The sequence below is a fragment of the Grus americana genome, chromosome 2 (assembly GCF_028858705.1).
Source record: "Grus americana isolate bGruAme1 chromosome 2, bGruAme1.mat, whole genome shotgun sequence".
Classification (NCBI taxonomy): Eukaryota; Metazoa; Chordata; class Aves; order Gruiformes; family Gruidae; genus Grus; species Grus americana.
The window spans coordinates 159,762,311-159,782,823 of record NC_072853.1 but is presented as its reverse complement, the minus strand read 5'-3'; the positions used below and the strand labels follow the sequence as shown (position 1 = coordinate 159,782,823).

At 50.1% G+C, this 20,513-nt stretch overlaps 1 protein-coding gene across 2 annotated transcripts; it reads right to left on the bottom strand.

Annotated features, from left to right (window-relative positions):
* Positions 1 to 6,775: 6,775 nt before the first annotated feature.
* Positions 6,776 to 20,480, bottom strand: SHH (sonic hedgehog signaling molecule). 2 transcript variants are annotated; one of them, XM_054818305.1, is made up of 3 exons: positions 19,618 to 20,480; positions 14,554 to 14,815; positions 6,776 to 10,986 (listed from the first exon to the last, which is right to left on the bottom strand). In XM_054818305.1, the coding sequence occupies exons 1-3, from the start codon at positions 19,924 to 19,926 to the stop codon at positions 10,280 to 10,282; spliced, it is 1,278 nt and encodes a 425-aa protein (XP_054674280.1). In that variant the 5' UTR covers positions 19,927 to 20,480; the 3' UTR covers positions 6,776 to 10,279. The 2 variants fall into 2 exon arrangements, with proteins under 2 accessions (XP_054674280.1, XP_054674279.1); XM_054818304.1 differs by lacking the exon at positions 19,618 to 20,480 and adding an exon at positions 18,055 to 18,573.
* Between the last annotated feature and the right edge of the window lie 33 nt (positions 20,481 to 20,513).

Sequence of the window (20,513 nt, the reverse complement as noted above, 5' to 3'; positions counted from 1 at the left end):
AAATCCTAAAAGGTCTGGGGTTTTGTTTCTGCTTTCTTCTTTTTTTTTTTTTTTTGTGAGACATTTTTTAAAAGCAAACTCTTTTTGCACATGTGTATAGTACTTGTTTATAAGCTCCTCGGGCTGAATTTTATTCTGGTGTAAAGAGTGAAACTTTAAAGAAGTTTATAAAGCTGTGCCTATATTCATCAAGAGAAAATTTGGCCTTGAGTTTCTTTTTTAATATGAAACAGCTTCCATTGGATTTGATATTCATGATAACAGATGTCATTATTTAACTCCCAATAAATACTTCTGTCCTGTCAGGATCCCTATAAATAGGAAAAGAGTCGCTCCAATGTAGAAAACTGCAAGAAGATACTCTAATTTTGCTGCTTAGTCTGTTATACCCAAAGGTGAAATAACATTTAGGCGTGTTTCATTCTCAGCTTCAGTTTACAACCAAAGAGCAGACATTTCCTCAATGAGAGGAAAAACCCCTAAAACTGAACACCTCGTGGTCAGGCAAAATGTTTTCCTGCTGCAAAGAGCAACTCCAAGGGGAGCCCAAACCTGACTGCTTTTACATTTGTAAAGTGACAATTTACCTTCTTGGGAACCTATAGCACGAAATCTGGCTTTTCTTTCATTTTGGACATCTAGGCTCACTTGGTCCTACCCTGCTGGTTCCTCTTGTTGTGGGGTCACAAGTGCCCGAGCCCCAGGACAGGATCCCATGCCACAGCTCCCTCTGAAATGACATCGCTGCCACCGAGCCGCCTGCCCACTCAGTCCCTGACTGGAGACATCCCCCCTGCCCTGGTGAGTGGCAGCATCCTGCCCATCACTAAGTGCCGGGTTTTTATTCCTGTTTTGGGAAAATCAAATCCCCCTTGCACCTCCGGGTTCTTATCCAGGGAGGTGGAAATCCCTTGGTGGTGCCTAGGTCCTGCTTGCTCTGCATACATCAGCTTCTGCTGCAAACAGCTTCGGCCAGGGCCCACCGGCACCATCCCACAAAGCTTCACCTTTTCTTCTGCACCTGGTATTGTTCAACACCTGCTGGAAGGCACCGGGGGAGCCCCGTGTGCTGGTGGGTACCAGCTGCGTTCCTCCCACGGCAGCACCACCACCAGCTCAGTGCCAAGCTGCTCAGTGCTGACAAAAGCAAGCCACCGGAGCTGTTTTGAAATGAAAATGCTGGGCTTGTCCCAGGTCCTGTGCTCAGTGTAGAGGATGCCTGCCATTGGAACCAAGCCTCTTGCAGAGGTGGAAAACAGCCCTGGGTGTCGTGGCATTGGTTGCATTTGCTTTCCCTGAATGAGCCCTTTTGCATCTACACACCACAAAATAGAGGCCTGAGCGACTCCCTGGTGTCTCCATGAGTAAGTCGGGTAGCAGCGGGCAGTAGAGCTGTAGTCTGTTCTTGTTCTGTGTCTGGCACCCAGGACGGCTCCTGCAGCATCAGTGCTGAGTCACCGAGACTGAGCACTGGTGTGTAAACCCAGCTGCGTCACGCCCACGCCCAGCCACTTGTGACTTCTTCTGTCCTTTCCATGGATCACCCAAAAACATATCTTGGGAGGATGGGAGGTTCCAAAAGTCCCAAAAGTCCCGAGCAAGAAGTCAACATTGGGTGGGTGTCAGGGTATGCCTCCATCCATGCCCTCACCTTGGAGAGTGGATGGTCTTGGTCTCGTCTTCTCCCACAGAAACACACTGCTTCTTCCCTTCAACAGTACATGGATTAAGGGAGATGTCTTTCCAGGGACAGCTCTCCATGCACTCTGTGGTGTTCCCTCAGCCCTCCATGGCTTTTTATCCCCACAGCACTGTGTGTCCCCCCTCCAGATCACATTAAGCAATGTGACAAGCACCTCTCCCATGAGCATCTATCTCTTCTCCCTTCCTTCCCCCAGGGGAAAATTGAGTGGGAATAGTTTTAATTAACTACACTGTACGTGCACAGTGTTTATACCAATGCAGGCAAGGCTGAACAAGCGTGCCTTGCTCTTGGAAAGAGAGGCACTGAGGTTTGTGGCTGCTCTGAAGTCCTGAGCTCGTCCCACAACGGAGGACCAGCCCCAGAGAAAGCTCTGGCTTTGGACTACACTGGGCTTGCCCCAGTGTGGAAACAGAGCTCTGTCATTCTGAAGAGCTATGGAAAGTCTACATGTGCCCCAGACCAGGACCACTGGATGAGTCAAGGACGCCCCAAATGTAACCTAGCACCCCATGGGGACACTCTGCAGAAAAAAGAGGGGTGAAGTGACATTTTGGGCAGGATTCAGCTCTAAGTTAGGACACCTATATTCAGACACATAATTGCATGTGTCTATGTGATCTTTTGGTGTCTCAGCTCCCATGATAGTCCATGGGGATCTTGTCCACCCAGATCCCTCCAGCCAGCCAGCGGGTACCTACTTCAGGGGGAACCAAGCTGCTCTCTGTGCCCCACTGACTGTGCTAAGAGACACATGAAGACACAATCAGAAGCCAAAATCATGTCTTAGCCTTGAGCTGACTACTGCCTTGTGGGTCTTCCTTGAGACTTATGTGTGTGGTGCCAAGTTTAACATCATGCCAAAAGCCAGCTGGTCTCTTTTGCAAAGATATTTAGAAGGGACTTAAAAATCCTGTAGAAAACACGCCTATTTTATATATAAAGATGCCTAATATACTGGCAGTTGTGAGAGATTTAAAAATTAAACACAATTTGTTGAACAATATATAAATAAGTGTTTTTCCAATAGGCTGCCATGTAAAGGTTCTGGATCGTCCTTGGGTTTCACCATGTACGCACAGAGGAGATCCCTCAGAGTGACACATAGGCAGTAGATGATATCTGAATCACTGTGTTTCTCATCATGTAGACCACACAGACCATGGAAAATTATCCTCAGAGATGTTTTTCTGCACATCTCTGATGAAGACAGAGAGCTACTTGTTCAAAATCAGAAGAAACCCCATCAAAGGTGTAAGGACCAAACCCAGTTCACTCAAAGCACAGCATCGTTCTGGCAGCTCGTTTGTACTGAGGGTTTTTTACTACTTTCTCCTTCAGCTGGCATTCCTACGGCTATTTATAGTTTCACTTCATAACCAGTGGTTAATATTTTCAAAGTAGCCTAGCATGCGGTCACCCACACAGAAGATGTGGCTGACTCTCCTGCACTGCCTAAAAAGTGTTGCCCATGATACTCAGGATCTTTCTGCAAGAGACTGTGGAGAACTGTTGGCAGAGGGCAGGGAAGATGTCCCACTGCCTTGGGAAGAAGGTCTTGCTGAGGCCACCATGCTCTGCAAGGCTGTCTGTGAGCTTGCTAAGCTGTTATCCTCTCCTGAAGATGCCCCACTTTGGGATTTCACAGGTTTATTTTTTTTTCCTACTGAATTTAGTCCCTGATTTCAAAGTGCAGCTGCACGCTCCTAAATACATGAGTTAAACCTTATTGCACTGTAGATCAAAGAGTAATATTTCATGCCTTCTCCTGCACTGTTGTGTAGTGACAAAGTTCCTGGTGACTTAAGTGGGAGGGAGGCTGTGTCCTGGGAGACAAAACTTAATTGAGTGTAATACCACAGGGCACGTAAAGTAGGACAACACAGCCTGACCTCATTTTGCCCATACATAACCCTGCTGACATCAGTGGGAGCTGCACATATGCAGTCAGAAGATGACATTTGCCCACTCTTGGCTGCTCTAGGAAATTCCTGCTTGCCTGATAAATTCTGTTATTTAATCATGCAATATGAAAGCGAGGGATACACCAAGTAAAGCTGAGCAAACACAGCTCAGCTCCCTGCCTGTTTGAAGTTGTGGAAAGACTTCTTTTGACGCTGGTGGTTGTTGGATTGAGCCCACAGTACACAGTGATTCATAATCATTTTCCTCAATGAAAGCAACCAGGTTGGTTTGTTGTTATTTGTGGGATCACATGATTCATTATTTGCAAATATTTGAATGGCAGTTGGACTTTCTGATGCCTGTGAACCCCGTAGCTTCCACCGGTGTTAGTACAAAATGGTTATTCATACAAATACTGCGCCAGAACAGACTTGTTTGATACTGTACATCTATTATGCTCCTGTTTCTAGAAAAACTTTGCAGAGTAGAAAGGGCATCATTTGGCAGAGCCAACAAAGCTTACACCAAACCAGTGACTATTCCAAGAGAATTGTTCATGACCAGTCCTGAGACTAATATTTATTTGCTTTCATCACAGTCTAATAATTAAAACCAATGCTTACTGCGGTAGAAAACAGGACGGGACTGACTTACAGAAGAAGAGGCTAGCTGGGCGAGTAATGTTTCGGCTGTCTCTGCTCAGTGCAGGCTGCAGGAGCAGAAGCAGAGCTTGGCAGACCTCTGAACGTCCCAGTTTTTGAACCTGGGATTTCTTAAAACTAATCTTGTTTTAACTCTTTGGTTTCTTTCCCCCCAGAAGAAATACAAAGTGAATATAAAGGAAGATTCTTGGTAGATGTAATACAATACTGTAATACTTAGGCAAAATGTTAGCATATTTAACAATACCAGTTGCCCAGAGGGGTGGTGGCTCTCCATTCTTGGAGACACATGGGACCAGACAGGAGATGCCTCCAGCAGCCTGCTCTAAGCCAGCCCCATATGGGACCCAGGACAACCAGAGGCCCCTTCCAGCCTAAACTGTTGGAAAAAAACCCTCATGAAATATTTTAATGCTCCAAACTATCCAAAGCCTGAGCTATACCCTGCTTGTAAAATAAGCTTCCTCCACCCAGCAAAACCCTGTGACAGGTCTGTGACATAGTGCCTGTGTGTGTTGATAACAAAAGGATGTTGCTGTAATTGCATACAGATTTACCATCCGTTCCCTTGCAGCGAATGCCATCAAAAGACTCAAGACTTGGAACAACACAGCGTTCCCAAGTATATTTTTCCTGTGAGCACATCCCCTTTTCAAGGGAGACATCACAATGTCCCAGGGAGCTGGTCCAGACAAGCATCGCCCCAGCGATGGGGTGAGAAGGGGGTCCTCGTGCCGTCCCCGGAGCCAGGCGAGCTGGGCAGAGCCACACAAAGCACACGGTACTGCCCACAGCCGAGCCCTCCCACCCTTGGGCAGTAGCCAGATGCGAGTTTGGTAGCCAAGGGACCCTCTGCAGTCATGCCACACAGAGCATCCCTTGTCACCTCTCCTCCTCGGTAATAGGAACGGACATTTGTTTACACCAAACTGAGCAAATCTAATATTTATTTCACATTTAGGTCACAGGACATCAAAACAAATATTTTTACCCCAAACGGATTTCCTGAGCTCGTGGTTTCACTCCTGATTCACAGCAATATTTGGCTTGCTCTCACTTAAATCTGGGAGGAAAAAAAGTTATAGAGGGTCCTGCACTGGGCTTTGAGGTGACAGCACAACTCCCTGTGCACCCGGATCAGCTCTGGACGCTGCTCTTGATTTTACCGGAACCGGGACAGGATTATCAAATTCACAGTTCCTGGATTTGCTTGCTTCTTTTCAGTCCTGAAAACCAAAATTATTTAAACCTAAACACCCCAAATGCAAAGTATTAAAAATTATATTTAACTATCTCGACACAAACAGTGCCTGCAGGCCTCATTCTGCTCCCGCCAAAATCTGAGACAATCCCATCACTTGTAAAGATGCACTTTTTAAAAATTATTTTTCCCTTTCAGTCTGTGTAGACCAAGGATTGCATTACCACTGCTCCACTGAAATCTTTGAAATGTTCTGTACAGGGAAAATTGACCTTTTTTTTTTCCAGTGAAGTTTGCACTATTTTTAAGGCAGAAAATGCTGAAGAGAGAATTTCAAAAGCTTAGGAAATCTAGTGGTCCCTTATGGCTTGCAGTAATGAGTAAAATAAAATGCTCTTTCTGATTTCCTTCCCCCGTAATTGAAATAGATGTCGTACTGGAGCTGCAGAACTGCTGCCCAATTATCACCCAGCTGGTCTGATTTACATCGCCTGCTCAACCTTGGCATGTTGTGAAATGCTCAGGAGGGCCAACGTAAACACATTTATAGCTTGGTAGAATATGCTGAGCTCTTAATATATGGATAATAATGTTATGTATGTATACATATATGTGCCTATATATAAAAAAAAGATATAGTTAAGCAAACTTTCATATGTGAGGGCACAAGAAGCTGCTGATCATGGCACGGCTACCTGCACGTGATGTGAAAGACTTGGTTTACTCCAGTGGTTGGCTCGGATTTTAACTGCACTGTGGATGTGATCCTCTTTTACTGGTGCATCCAAGCTTCCCTTCAGTTGGTTTACCTGGTGTCTGAGCACCGGGGCACTGTGTGAAAGACCGGTCAGATGAACACGAACTAGCCCCAGACCCATTAGGGTCACTTGTCACATTGGCTTGGATGGGGGAGGCTGGGGAGGACAGGCAGCCGCTGATGGACTGACCTTCAGGACATCTCTGTCTCCCCACAAAACCCTGCCAAATGAGTTGGCTTTGCAGAGCCACGCGGTATTTCACAGGTAAATGATAGACTCTATACGCGGCTCTAGGTGGGAGAAGAGGGAGGTTGCCACAGTCACACGAAGTGGCATGGGCACAATTCCTGCCGTGTTTGAAGGGTCCCATGCCAAATCCCACAGGACCGAGCGCTGGGCTCCCCACGCCTCGTTTCAATGTCACTGGGGAAAAAAACGTAGACCTGAGAGTGTGCAATAAGAATGCTGTCACGTAACAGACATTTCAGGAAGTCTCTGTAATTTCTTTAATTATTCAGACAACAGAGCACAAGGATAATAGCTTCAAGTACATTCTTATACATTATTTTAACAGTAATAGATATGTATTTAGTCATAAACTATTCTGTAGCCACCACTATGTGTACATTTTATACAAACTATTGCCATACTCGGACCCTGAAAACGGACGGTGACATCTCCTAGACGTTTTGCACAATGTTATGACAGTACATCCTTCATACGAGAGCTGTAGCTATAGGTTGGATCGGTCCATCTAACGAAGCACTTCTAATACATACCACGGAGGGGTGATCCGGACGTGAGGCGCCGAGGAAGAGAGGTAATAAATATACGGTGAGAGGGAGGCATATAGTCACTCGAAATACGTGCGATGGAGAACACAGCACGGCATTTCTTTGCTTGGCAAAACAGATTGATCCTAGAATAAGACGGCATCTTAGCTTCTCTCACACAGCAAAGCTCTGAGCTCATTTTGGCCTTTCAGTGAAGATTAAACATGGCAATGTCTGATATGGTCCCTACTGGGGCATGTGCCCTACCCTGACAAAAGCGTGGGGTTTGGTCAAACGGGTCTTTTTCACCTGTTATGATTTAGACTGAAGCCCCCAAGCCAATGGCTTTAAGTTTGATCATTGATATCCCTAAAGACCTCCACTACCTGACCTCTGGAGAAGGTAGGCTCCAACGCGGTCGTTTTTTGAATGTAAAGGTTTTACAAAATGTCAACCGCTGTCCAGAGACAGAGGTAAGAGAGCTCAAATGCCCAGACAACACCATACGAAGGCCAGACTCTTAGAGCAGAGGCTCATTTGTTCCACAATCACATTTTTACATGCCCCAAACCGGCCACATTTGCAGCCCCCGACGCACCAGCAGACGCTGAAGACACAAAGGCGGCAGAGTCCGAGCCAGGCAGGCGGTGGGTCCCCGGCACCCACTGGGCAGTCCACAGTCCCCCGTGATGCACCACGTGGGAATTAGGGTGGTTTGATTCCCATCCTGATCATCCACATGGGCGCTGCAGCACGCTGGCAGTTGCACCGAAGTTTCACCACCCCGGCCATGATGGAGCTCCGGAAGGTGGAGGTGGCCCTGGACTAGAAGCTGTTGGGAAAGAGAGACCACATCCATCTGCTAGGCCTTGACACGTGGTTGCTCGTGCTCTGGCCTCAGCCACTGGCTCCTGGCACCACTCTGGAAGCCCCCAGGCTTTGAGCATGGAAGAGCATGGTCTACACTCTCCAGAGATGGCCCCAGGCAAGGACATCCTAGGAAGCCACCTGGAGCTGCTGTCCATCCCGGTGGAGGACGTGGCTGTGTCTCTGGAGCAAAAGGCTGCCTGATGGATGAACGTCCTAGACCGGTGAGTAATGGAAACTGAAGAAAAGGTGAGAAGACATTCAAGGAAAGCTCCCTTCCAGCACGGTCCTGTCGCAGATGTGCACACACACGCACACACAATGTTTTGCAAAATTTTTAAAGGGATCCTGGAAACCCTCCGGGGAAGAGCGTGCGGCACAGCAGAACCTCACTCATCGGCACCCGGTGAGGACGAGCCCCTCGGCAGGGCTTGGAGCTGGGAACAGGTGGGGGATGCAGTACTGGCCCCACCACTTGTCTAAAACACATCTCCAATACATGCATCCATCGATGGCTCGGGATGGACTCTGATGCGTTACAGCTAAGGAATGTGTCTCAGAATAAACAAACAAATTTGTATCCCTTTTTTTTTGTTTGTTTTACAAAGGGTGTTTTGTTCTTTTCTCAGTGGCTCCAAGCCTCATATCTTTACTCAGGCAAGGTGGCCAGTGAAATCCGGTGGCCATCTCCTTCTTCCAGCATCAGCCACGTGAATCCCAGTTAATTCACCAACGTCAGTGTCGCTCCCCCAGATTTCCATCTTCCAGGCACCCAAATTAAAGCCGATTAAGATCTTGGTGCTGCCGCAAGGTGAAGGCAGCTGCCTGCCTCCAGATTAACGTGCTTCAAAGGGCAAACTTGATTTAACTCCCTTAGAAATCAATTTTAAGAGATGCCTGAGGTCTCTGGACCAGACCAGGAGATGGACACGGAGCCACGGCTGGAGCTGGAAGAAGGGAGCATTGCCTGAGCATGGAGGGGAGCCGGGGCTCTGGCAAGAGAATACCACATCTCCCAGTCGCTCGTGCGAATAAGTGAGGTTCTACAGTTAGTACAAGAGATTCCAGGTTACGCGCGGATGTGATGGATTCATTTCCTTAATTAAAGTACCAAAATTAAAGGTTATAAGCAACACATCTAAATAAAATAACGGGCACTCCTTTAGGCATCATGTTTCCTAAACCAATAAGCAAAAAGGAAAAAAAAATGGGATGCACCAGGAACTCTTAGTTATTATATACTAACCAGACTGTGCATGGCACATTTTATTTCTATAAAACTATTAAAACTATTACAAAATATTCAAAAATACATTTTAGTAAATTTACAGCAGTTATTTCTCAATTTATTAATGCAAAACATCCTTTTCTCCCCTCTGTACAAACTACCGTCTCCATCGTCACAGAATTGCCGCCGTGTGCGCTTTTTAAAAAATATTATTTTCTAATAAATTTTTTTGAAGTTAAAAATAACAAAGTTTTTTACGGTTTTTGCAAATAAAAAGTTTGTGTAACAGTCTTGACTTCCATGAACGTGGCCAAATGGTGTTTTTACAAAGCAAAACATGGAAAACAATACAGGAAATGACGTTACATTTGAAACTATTTAAATTAAAATAATATATTCTCATATTTTACACTATTTCAAAAAACGAAATGTGATTCAGTTAAGTATTGATCTCTCAAAAAAATCTAATTTACAATTCTGTGTATAAAAATATAATTTACGGACCCCCATGAAGTTTGTCTTTTTTTGTGTGTTTGCTTGCTTGCTTGTTTTTAGACTTGCTGAAATGAAGGAGCAATGTAATGGAGAGACGGGAAAGTACAGAATTTTGCTTTCTGAAAGTCAGGACACACGTGACATGTAGAAAAATAGACTCTGCGCAGTTTTGCTTGGCCTCACAAAATAATTTTTTCCCCTGTGAGTACAGTTCACATGATAATAAATTATCAAAGAAACTATTTAAGGCTCTTGAAGGTCCGGTTCATATCATTTAAAACATCTATTCAAAATACCAAAGAAATAAATATCCAGGAGAGGAGGAAAAAAAAAAAAAACCCAACAAAACAACAAATAAAACAACAAAACAAAAGAACAAATAAAAATATATATATATTTATAAACTAAACAGAACAGAACTTCCTGGGGTCTTTGTTTCCCTTAAAGTCTACTTTGGACTGTCCTACTTAATTATTATTATTTTATTATTATTATTTTTAAGTCTTAATCCGTGCTCTCTTTTAAAAATATGTAAATTTTTTCCTTTCTTTTTTCTTTTAGGTTTTTCTTTTCTTTTCTTTTTTTTCTCCTTTTTTTTTTAATCCTTTCTCTCTCTCTCTCTCTCTCTCTCTGTGTCTCTGCGTCTCCCTCGGAGGCTGTCGGGCGGCCAGGTCGGCGTGGGATGCTCTCAGCTGGATGGCACCACCATGCCCAGCGGGTGCAGAGAGTCACTATCCAGCACCCAGCTGCCGATGCGGTAGAGGAGGCGAGAGTACCAGTGGATGCCGGGGGCGGCAGGGGCACCCACCGGGACCCCCCCGCCGAAGGGGCAGAGGGCAGCCAGCATCCCCTGGAGCAGACGGAAGGGAGCGAACGCCCAGTGCGCCCAGCTGTGCTCCTCGATGACGGCGTAGCAGGAGGCCAGCACCCGGTTGATGAGGATGGTGCCCTGGGCGGTGAGCGGGGCGTACGCCCCCGAAGCCTCCTCCCTCAGCGAGACGCTGTGCACGGCTGCGGGCAGGAGCTGCCGCCCGCCCTCGCCCAACACGTAGACCCGCTGGCCTGGCCGTACGCGGCTGGCAAAGAGCGCCCGGCTGCTGGGGGTCCCCTCCTGCGACTGGTTGTGTTGGGGGGCCACGAAGAGGAGGTGGGCGGCCGTCAGCAACAGCCGAGCCCGGGGCTGCCGCGTCTCGATGACATAGAAGAGCTTGTGGGAGCCGTCCTCCCGATCGAGGAAGGCGAGGAAGTCACTGTAGAGCAACCGGCCCTCCGCGTCGGCTGCCAGCACCCGGTCCCCAGGGCTCAGGTCCTTCACCAGCTTGGTGCCGCCTTGCTCCAGGTGCACCGTGGCCGAACCAGGGAAGCAGCCCCCAGATTTGGCTGCCACCGAGTTTTCTGTGCAAGGAGAGAGGCACAGCGGGGTTAGAGAGGGCACCCGCCGGGCCAGGTCATGGGGGCATGGGGTTGTGGGGTTACAGGCATGCGCCACTTCCTTGGCCACCCTGACCCTCCCAAGAGGGGTTGTGGCCTTGCTCCCCACCGAAATTCCTCCATCCTCATCTATGAACTTGCCCCGTTTGCACTCAATAGATCAAGAGAGAATCCTCCTTCTGCCAGATTTGAGCTCATGGATCTCCCTTTGGGTTAGGAGTTACAGGGGCCCTTTGTCTCATTAAGAAAATGGGTCAAAATATTTCCCCTGAAAAAGCTGTTCTGGAACAAATCTATTCTGGAAGAGCTTCCCACCTGGATATTGTTTGCCCTCTGTCTGACACCTGATGTTGAATAACTCACTGGCTTTCAAAGCCGAGTGGTTTTGCTGGAATAAGGTTTCTCTTCTTCTAGGTGAGCATCCATGCTTGCAATGCTCAGGGTCCCCATGCAGCTCTTACTGAAGGAGCCCATCTAGGGCAGTAAAGAGCAAAAAGCAGGAGGAGGCTTTGCCCCAAGGAGCACACAGATTTGCATATTGCCCCACTGGAAAGCAACAACACGGATTTCCTGAGCCCCCACCTCCATCTGCCTATGCCTGACGCCACGCTGCTCCCCAGCCCTTGCTGCCCTCCTGGCAAGGCAGCTGCTGGGGCACATGTCATCCCCTCTAACGTCCCTGCCTGGCACCTCCACTTCTCTGGTTCACTTGTCTTCCCCCCCCCAAAAAAAAGCATCTCCTTTGCTTCTCCCACCCCTCTGGAAGGAGGATGCTGTTCCCTGTCCGGGGGCGCGTGGTCCCTGGGCAGTCCCACGCCTGTTGCAGACCCAAGCACACCCCTCCTTCACCTCCTCCAGCTTTCAGAGTTACTCAGAGTTTAGCTACTAAATCCTATTGTCACTGCTACTGCTTTCCAGTGTTCCCGAGAGGAATAATCACAGGTTTAAAGAAAGCAGAAATAGCAATGAGACTTTGAGTCTCTCTTGCAAAACCCCTTCTGGAAGTTCAGCCACGTCCAGGGCGGTGGGAGAGGACCTCTGCCCTGCCCCAGGCTGGTCTCTAACTTAACCGAGGGACTCCAGGGTGTTCCTAAAAGCTCTGATTTTCTATATATTGGGTTGGAGCCTGTGGTATGTCATGGTAGCAAGTGTATTTGCTACAGCTGTGGACATTCCTCATTGCTCCCTTGCCCTCCCCTGGTTTCTCCCAGTTACTCCCTATACCAGTTTAGAGTCCTGGTGATTTATCTCCTAAAGGTGGTCAGATTTCATATTTTGCCTCTGTGGCTGGTACTGAAGCTCTTATGATTTAAATAAACCCTTGGAGTGTCTCTTAATGACTTTCTCAGGAAGGACAGGAAGGGTGAAAATTAGACCGTTATTGATTTGCTAATGACTTTATCACTTCTCCTTCAGATATGAAGCAGCAAGATCTCCAAGGCCTCTTCAGGGAGGACATGGCAACAAACAAGCTATATGCTTTATGTGGAGCCCTCTGCTAGCAAAGTACACCTTCCTACAAGCTGGTGGTAAAGGTCTGGCTTGAGCTTTGTTTGCATATTCAGGGACTTGATGAATAGATCTAGTAGTGTAGCAGCTCTACAAACATGCCAGTGAATTGGCAGAGGTGTGAAAATCTGCTTCTTTGAGCAGTGCTTGTTTGGGTTCTCTAATTAAAATCCAATAAAGGATCAGCATTGTCATTCTGATTCATGTAATAAATGCAGACACTCTTGGAAGAGAGGACACTTCCATTTTTTTCCCAGCTTCTTCCCCCCCTTTTCTCCCCCTCCCTATTTGTTCAGGTGCAGAAACCCTATGTGCCAATTCACACACATACTCTCCAAAAAACCCAGGACCTTCCAAGCACTATTTGCACAGCAGAGCCACTTTTCCAAGGCACTCAAGATGTGTATTTGAATTTTAAATGTAGAAGCTTGCTCTAAATACTGCCGTAGCGCATTATCAATGTCCCTTTTACCACCCGTGCCTCTCCCTCCTCTGTCCTGGTGACAATAATTCAGGCCTTGGGGGAACTCTTCTTTGCATTCCAGTCTCCGGGATCATACTTTTTGCAAACAGAGATCTAGATAAAGAATCTTCCTGCCTGGCATTATGGGGTTTAATCTTCTCATAAGATGCTCTGTCATGAAACGAGGTTTGGACAGTTTGAAATCAGGCTGAGCGGATGGAATTCAAGCCTGCTCCCTTGCAGCCCGCGTGGTACAGTCACACGACCCTGCCTGACACCCTCTAAATATTGCCCCCAAGTCCGTGTGTGCCGAATCTCAATGAGCAGCTTGGGGTTACTCCTTTCCTATGAAATACCCGTGGGGGTGGATTAAGGGGTGCACTTGGGCTAAGGTCATCGCACACCATAATCGGACACCTTGTGCTATAAAGCCCATCTTCGCTATTGAAAGGGATGTTTCATATCACCGCACGGCTGATAGCTTCGCGGGGCTTCTTTTTGGTTAGAAAGGACCAGGGAGCTGAACAAAAGCGGTAGCAGGCTCTCAGGACAAAGCCCAAGTGGGCTGGGAGAGATGCTACCTTGGCTCAGCCCCTGGGGAGCTTCGGGCTGGAGCAGGGGGGATGAGCCCCTCTTGCAGACAGGCATGACGAGGCCAGGCTCGTGGGGCTGCTGATTTCCAAGCAAACGGCAATATTTAAAGAAAGCCATTATTTTCTTTTGCAACCAAGTGTTTCTTGACACTTCCAGCAGACTGCTGGGCTAGGGGATGCTACTAAAAAGCACTTTAGCTGCCATGCAGCCGGGTGAAGGGAGGCAGCCGGGGGGGGTGGGTAGGGGGTGGCACTTGCCAACCGATTTGCTCCCCCAAAAAAGTGTCAAGTGTCAAGAAAATGAACTGGGCGAGTCGGGGATTTCTTCCGAGCTGTTCCCAGGTTGAGACAGCGTGTGGCGTTGTAAGCACAGGGGAGGGGAGGGAAAAAAATTATATGAATGTGTATCCCTATCTGGGAATTTCCTAGCGGCTGCCGCTGAAGAAGGCAGGGGACCACGTTTCTTATTTATTTTCCTGGCCAGCTCCCACTCCGAGATTAGCGATCGCGAGTAAGGCTTGCAGCCAGCGGGGCGGCTGGAGACGGCCACTAGTGTTTGTGTTGAACATGCTCTTTGGATGGAGAAAGCAGCAAATCCCACGGGGGGGAGGAGAAGGGTGTGTGGCTGCGGCGCAGCGCTCGTGGGAAGGCTGGGCACAAGAATCACCCAAATAAAACGCTGTCAGAAAGGGCTGCGGCTGGTTGGGCTTTTTTTTTTTTTTTTTCCCTTTCCCCCCACCTCCTTCCTTTCCCCCATCCCTGCACCGGCGGTGGTGCGGGGGGGGGGGGGGGGCTGCGCCCTGGGGGGCTCCGCTCCGCATCCCCGGAGGAGCCCCGACGGGGCGGGCGGGGCTGATGGGGACCCTGTGGGGACCGGGAGGAGGGAGCCCGAGCCGGGCAGGGCAGGGAAGGGGCGGGGGCGGGGGGAGCCGAGCGACGTGTCCCTGGGCAGGCTGCCCGCCTTACCTGCTTTGACGGAGCAGTGGATGTGCGCCTTGGACTCGTAGTAGACCCAGTCGAAGCCGGCCTCGACGGCCAGGCGGGCCAGCATGCCGTACTTGCTGCGGTCCCGGTCCGAGGTGGTGATGTCCACGGCGCGGCCCTCGTAGTGCAGGGACTCCTCAGAGTGGTGGCCGTCCTCGTCCCAGCCTTCGGTCACCCGCAGCTTCACCCCGGGCCACTGGTTCATCACCGAGATCGCCAGGGCGTTCAGCTTGTCCTTGCAGCGCTGCGGGGATACGGGCACACGGGGAAGGGCGCATTGCGGGGGGGCACTGCTGCAGCCAGGAGCAGACACCCCCCCTTCACTATTCATCCCTCCCAGGGCCGCATCCTGCCCTCCCGTCCCCCTTCCACCCCCGCCGCCAAAACGCACGGCAGGATGGGCCGAGCCAGGGCTGAGCATCTTCCCCGCTGCCAGGGAGGGACGGGGAGGCAGGTGAGGAAGAGGAGGATGAAGAAACTTGGGGACACGGGAGGAAGAGGGCGTGAAACACCACGAAGACCCACCGGGACGGTGCCACCCCCTCGCCCGGCACCTGCCGTAGTGGCAGGGACACACGCACACACACACACACACATCACCGGCGCTGGGGTGTGAGTGGGTCGGTTCAAAGCCACCTGCACGGAGCAAATTCCTGCCGCTAAGTGCCCTGTCTCCTTCCCGAGAGCGAAGTTTCTGCCGAGAACAAACACTTGCCATGTGTCTCAGAGTCACGGATTCCCCCCCGGAATGTCTCTCCGGGTCTTTTCAGCTTAATTCTGTGTTGAAAGGGGTCTCAATACATGTTAACAGCCTTTATGTGCTGAAGGGAGGGGTGATTTTTTTTTTTCTCTCCCTTCGCCCATCACTCATTAGAGCCCTCAAAGCAGCATGGGCTGGGAGCATTCACTCCGCTTCAAACATACATCCGCGCTCGCCTACAAAGCCGAGCAAATCCATACAATAATATAGCTCTTAGTGGGAAGATGAAAAGCAAGGGAGGGCCAAGGAGGGAAGTTAAGCGAAGCAGGGATGCTATGCAAGCCAGGAGACCCTTTGTGTGGAGTGAAACGTTTTCTAACTCTGTGGAGAATCACTACAGGGTTTTCCATCGCCCCTCCGGAGCCGCCGGGCTTCCCCGGGGCTGAACCGGGCCTCGCAGCACCGGGGGCCTGCGGGGACCGAGCAAATGAGGGGGGCGGGATGGGGGGGACGGAGGGAAAGGGGGGCTGCAGCGGTGGAGGGGAGTGAGCTCTAAATGAAACCCTGAAAGTTTGTGGGGGGAGGGAGGGATTGCTATCTTAGCCAGGGTGTGGAATAAACAAGCCGACGGTAGGGGAAAAGGACTCGCAGTCCCTCAGAAATAGGAAATCAGCACCGAAAGCATTGAAAAGCGCTTGACTAAAGGTACAGAGGTAGAAACACACACGTTGCCAACTTTTTCTCCCTCTTTTTGAGAGGAAAATAACTCGTAGATATACACGATGTGGCTTGCTTGATGCAAACATCGACATGGATTAAAGTCACGGCGGGATGCAGTAAGCTGCAGTAAGCTGCTCTTCCCTCACTTTTGCTGGCCTGACTGGGATGCTTGGCCTTCTGCAAGATCATTCTCCCCGTATGCTCCCAGCACGCCCAGTAACAGACCGCAAAGACCCCCTTCACAGCTTTCCCAGAAAGGCACAGCCCGTCCATTATCCCCGCGACGCCACTTTTAGGAACGTGACAAGGTTGCTCAACAAGAAAGTTCCCGTGTGTCTATCAACAGTCATAAAAAGCAATTCCAGCAATACACAGGTCCCCCAGAGATATAAAACGCAATCGTGAGCTCACTTTGGACTCTCTGGCCTACCGTTTTATGGAAAGAGCCGAGTGTTTGGGTTTCGGCACCGTTCCCGGCAGCAAAGCACAGCAGCACAAGGAAGTTGAGTTTGATTTATTTTTTTTCCCTTTCTCCCTCGCACACCTGAGAGGATGGATACACTCCTCCACTGATTTATTGGGGGAGGGGAGAGCGAAGGATCAAACGTCTCAGGTACTGATAAGGCGACAGCCCTGCGCGACACGGCGGTGTCTTGCCCCGCCGCTGCTCACGGGAGGCAGCGGGCGCGGAGGGACGGGCAGGGGGACGGGCAGGGGTGCGGGCAGCGCCTAGGGTCTCTTGCCGCTCCGGCCCTGCCAGCACCACGCTCCCGGCTTCAGGCGAAATAAAGAAGAAGAAACGACCTCCTAAAGGACTTTCCTCCCCTTTATACTGCCTGAGCTGGATTGTCAGAGTCAAAAGCCGTGAAGCCCAGACTATTTATTAATTCATTGGGTCGTGTGCCACAAATCAAGCCCAATTCTGTTCAGCCACCGTGAAGCTCAGCAGGGCTGCCTCCACTAACGCTTTGTGTGGAGGCAAAGTTGTTCAACAAGCCCTCTCCTGCCAGCTCCTAATCTCTTCACAAATGAATTGCTTGAAGGAAACACTTAACAGGTACCTGTCAGTGTAAACAACCTGGTGGGCTTCCTAAATGCCAAGTTGATCTCTAAATTCCTCACATCACGCACCGGTTGTGTGCCTGCATTACACGAGATTGCTATTTTATTTCATACAAATTCCAGCTTTATCATACTGACCTGGCCTCCTTATCTCTCCCCCGGATCCAGCCAATGGCTGGGGTGGGGGGGAGGGAGGGGAGGAAGGGGGGAGCCTTCAGCAAACTGCTGTTGTCACCTGCAAAGTTGAGAACCTGACTTACCTACCTCTGTTTGCGTTCCCCCCCCCCCCTTCTGGAGTTAATATTAACTAGCGGCTAATGCATTCGGCAACTATTCTGCAAGTTTAACGATTCTATTCAGGGAAGATCTCTGCATGGTTGAAGGGCTCGCGAAGCAGGCGTTTAAAGGCTGGGATTTAACGAGAGGTTGCTGGCCGAGGGAGGGAGGGAAAGGGAAGGAAAGGGAAGCAAGGAGAAAGCAAGGCAGGACGGCGCCTCGGGGCGCTGCGGACCCGGCCGTGCCCAGGGAAGGGTGGCCAGGGGCAGCCCCTCCGCCCCCTCCCCAGCCCCGCTCCGCTTCCCCGCTCCCTGCCTCGCCGAGGGGTGCCGGAGCCCGGCTCGGTCCCCCACCTCTCTCCCCTCTTTGCCGCCGGGTGCCCGGGCGTTGCGGCCTCCCCGTCCTCGCTGCCCTCAGCCCACCTCCCCCCTTTGTGTCTAAGGCACGGCAATAAGCACTGAAGGAGAAAAAAAAAAAAGTATTTGTTTTCGTTTCGTTCGTCTGAGGGAAGTTGACAGAAGGTCAGGAGTTCAGATGCTGCCAGCTAATGCAGCGAGAGCGGCCAGCCGCGTAGCCGGCGCGGCGTGCCCCGGGAGAGCCGCGGGGCCGGGGTCAGCCCGCACGCCGCCCCCCGGCCCGCAGCCCACCTCTCCCGACCGTCTCCCGGCTTCCCCCACCCCACCCCCCGCCTTGCCCCGCCGCCCCGTTCCGCCGCGCACACGCACCGGCGCAGCCGCGCAGGGAGGGATGCGCCGTGCCCCGGCGGGAGCCCGTCTCCCGCGGAGCCGCCGCCGCCGCCGGGCTGCGGAGGGAAGGGTGAAACCCGAGCCGCCGCGATCGATACGCGAGGGGAGTAAGTGGAGCTGAAAATGCGAGAGATGCGCCTGACTCGCCGCACGCCTCGCACCGGAGGCAGCGAGGGCGGAGGACCGCGGGTGCGCAGAGGGGCGCGGAACGCACCGCGCCCGAGCGGGGGAACCGACAGCCGCTCCGCTTCGCTCCGCACCCCTGCGCGGGGCAGCGGCGGGGCGGCCGGGCAGAGGCGCGCCGCCGCGCTGCGAGGTACGGTGCGATTTAAGGTGGTCGGGAGGAGATGGTGGCGGCCGCCGGTCCCTCGCCCCGGGAGACCCGGCAAACGTGCGGAAAATCAGGCCGAGGAACGGGGAGAGTTTGGGAAATTCCATCCCCCCCCCCACCCCCCTTTCCCAGCGTCCACTCCCCGCCTAGTCCTTCCAGGCGAGTACTGTTCTAGCACTGAAGGTGGGGCTTAAATGTATTAATATTAAAAAAGCGCTGTTGACCTATATTTGGAGGAAACCCATTTCCAGTGTCTAGATTGCATGTAGTTTCAGAAACTCCGGGATTGGCAGAGCAATTGACTTCACCGAGCTCTCTGTTGAGCATGAATAATAATTATGAGGTGACTCTCGAAGAGGTTCTCTTTTTTTTTTTTTTGCATAAAATGGTTCCGCAATCTGATTCCACCCGAGATCCAATATTTACCCAGTTGTAAACCTTGTGCCATCAGATTTTTTAAAACAGAAGGTGATGCAATGCCGATAAGTTGCAAGTCCCTCCCCTATGGAAGTACCAGAGCATTGGTGGCGAGCATCCTTAAAGAAATATCAATATATTTACGCTCTGATGGGCACAATTGCAAATGATGGTATTGCAATACGAGCTATATAATACGGAATCAGGAGAGGAATGGTCGATCCGGCTTCAGCTGCCTTTTGTGAGTGCACGACTGCATGCCTACTAAATTTAGAATATGCTCGCGAGGAAAAAAAATAAATAATAATAATAAAGAAGGCTAAATTAAGAAAAAAAAAAAGAGAAATGAAATAAAATATAGAAAAAACCCCAAGTCAGCAGGCGTTGCAACCGAGGACTGCGTTTGTAATAATGAGCGAGTGGCCTGGCGGTCACTATACACTTGGGGTCCTCTGAGCTGTATGCAATTCGTTTGATCAAAGTGCATCCTTGGGGACAAATGCAAACAGCAATCTCTAACCAAGTTACAGGGAACGCCATGGCACGGTAATGACTGTAAGTATCACACAGATTCCCCCACCAAATATCTAGATAGCTCCAGCTCCAGCCCCTGCTAACTTGTCTGGATAGATGGTATTTACATTCAATGGGGGAAACTAGCCGAGTTTGGAGGGGCGGGGGGAGGAGGGGGAGAGGGAAAGGGGGGGGCTTTCAAAAATACTAAGACAGATGCGTCCTTTAGGATTGCTCAGAGAGGTTAACAAACACAAATACAGGTATCTCTGTGGCTCTACCTGAGTCATCAGTCTGTCAGCTCCCGTGTTCTCTTCATCCTTAAAAATAATGTCAGGGTTGTAATTTGGGGTTAGTTCTTTAAATCTCTCGGAGTTTCTTGTGATCTTCCCTTCATATCTTCCACTGGCCCCTAGGGTCTTCTCTGCCACATTGGGAATAAACTGCTTATAGGCTAAAGGGGTCAGCTTTTTGGGGTGTCTCCTTTTTCCAATGCCCCTGCCTGGTCCACAAGTCAGCCCAGAGGAGACTAAAAGAGCGCAGATGAAGCCCACCAAGAGAATTCTTGTCAACAGCAGCATTTCGTCCATTGAATCCAATTACTTCAAAGCTCTCTGTGCCTATCCCTGGCTGTCTCTCTAGAGCTCTCTCTCCTCCTATGTCCTTGTCTGCTTTCTGAATCGTATACTATCCACCGATCCCTAGCAAGACAGGTGCTGGAATGGCAGGCTTTAGGTCGCTGATAACGGAACACATCGGAGTTTGGTCGGGAGACAGCGATCGAGAGACAAAAAAGGGTCTGATTTTAATGGTAGCAAAGCAAGACGCTTGTGAGAGGAGTCTGCCTTTAGTTCTATATTATAGCTGCCAGGGCCGAGAGCTGATTGGCCAAGGCGAGACAAGCTTGTCTTCTGATGTTTTAACCCTCAAAAAGGCAACAAATTCTTGAAAGATTTTTTTTTTTTTCCTTTTACCTGAAGGGCTTGGAGCTGAGAGGGGTGGAGATCGCGCTTTCTTGGGATAACATCAATTACACGCTGTGTTGTTTTTTTGTTGGGTTTTCTTTTTTTTTTTTCCCCCAAAAAACTTTCTTGGCAGAATGGTACATTTGTCAGCAAGAGGAACAGATGCTTCTGTGGAAGAGGAAAAAAAAAAATAAGATTAGCAGGCTGCCTCA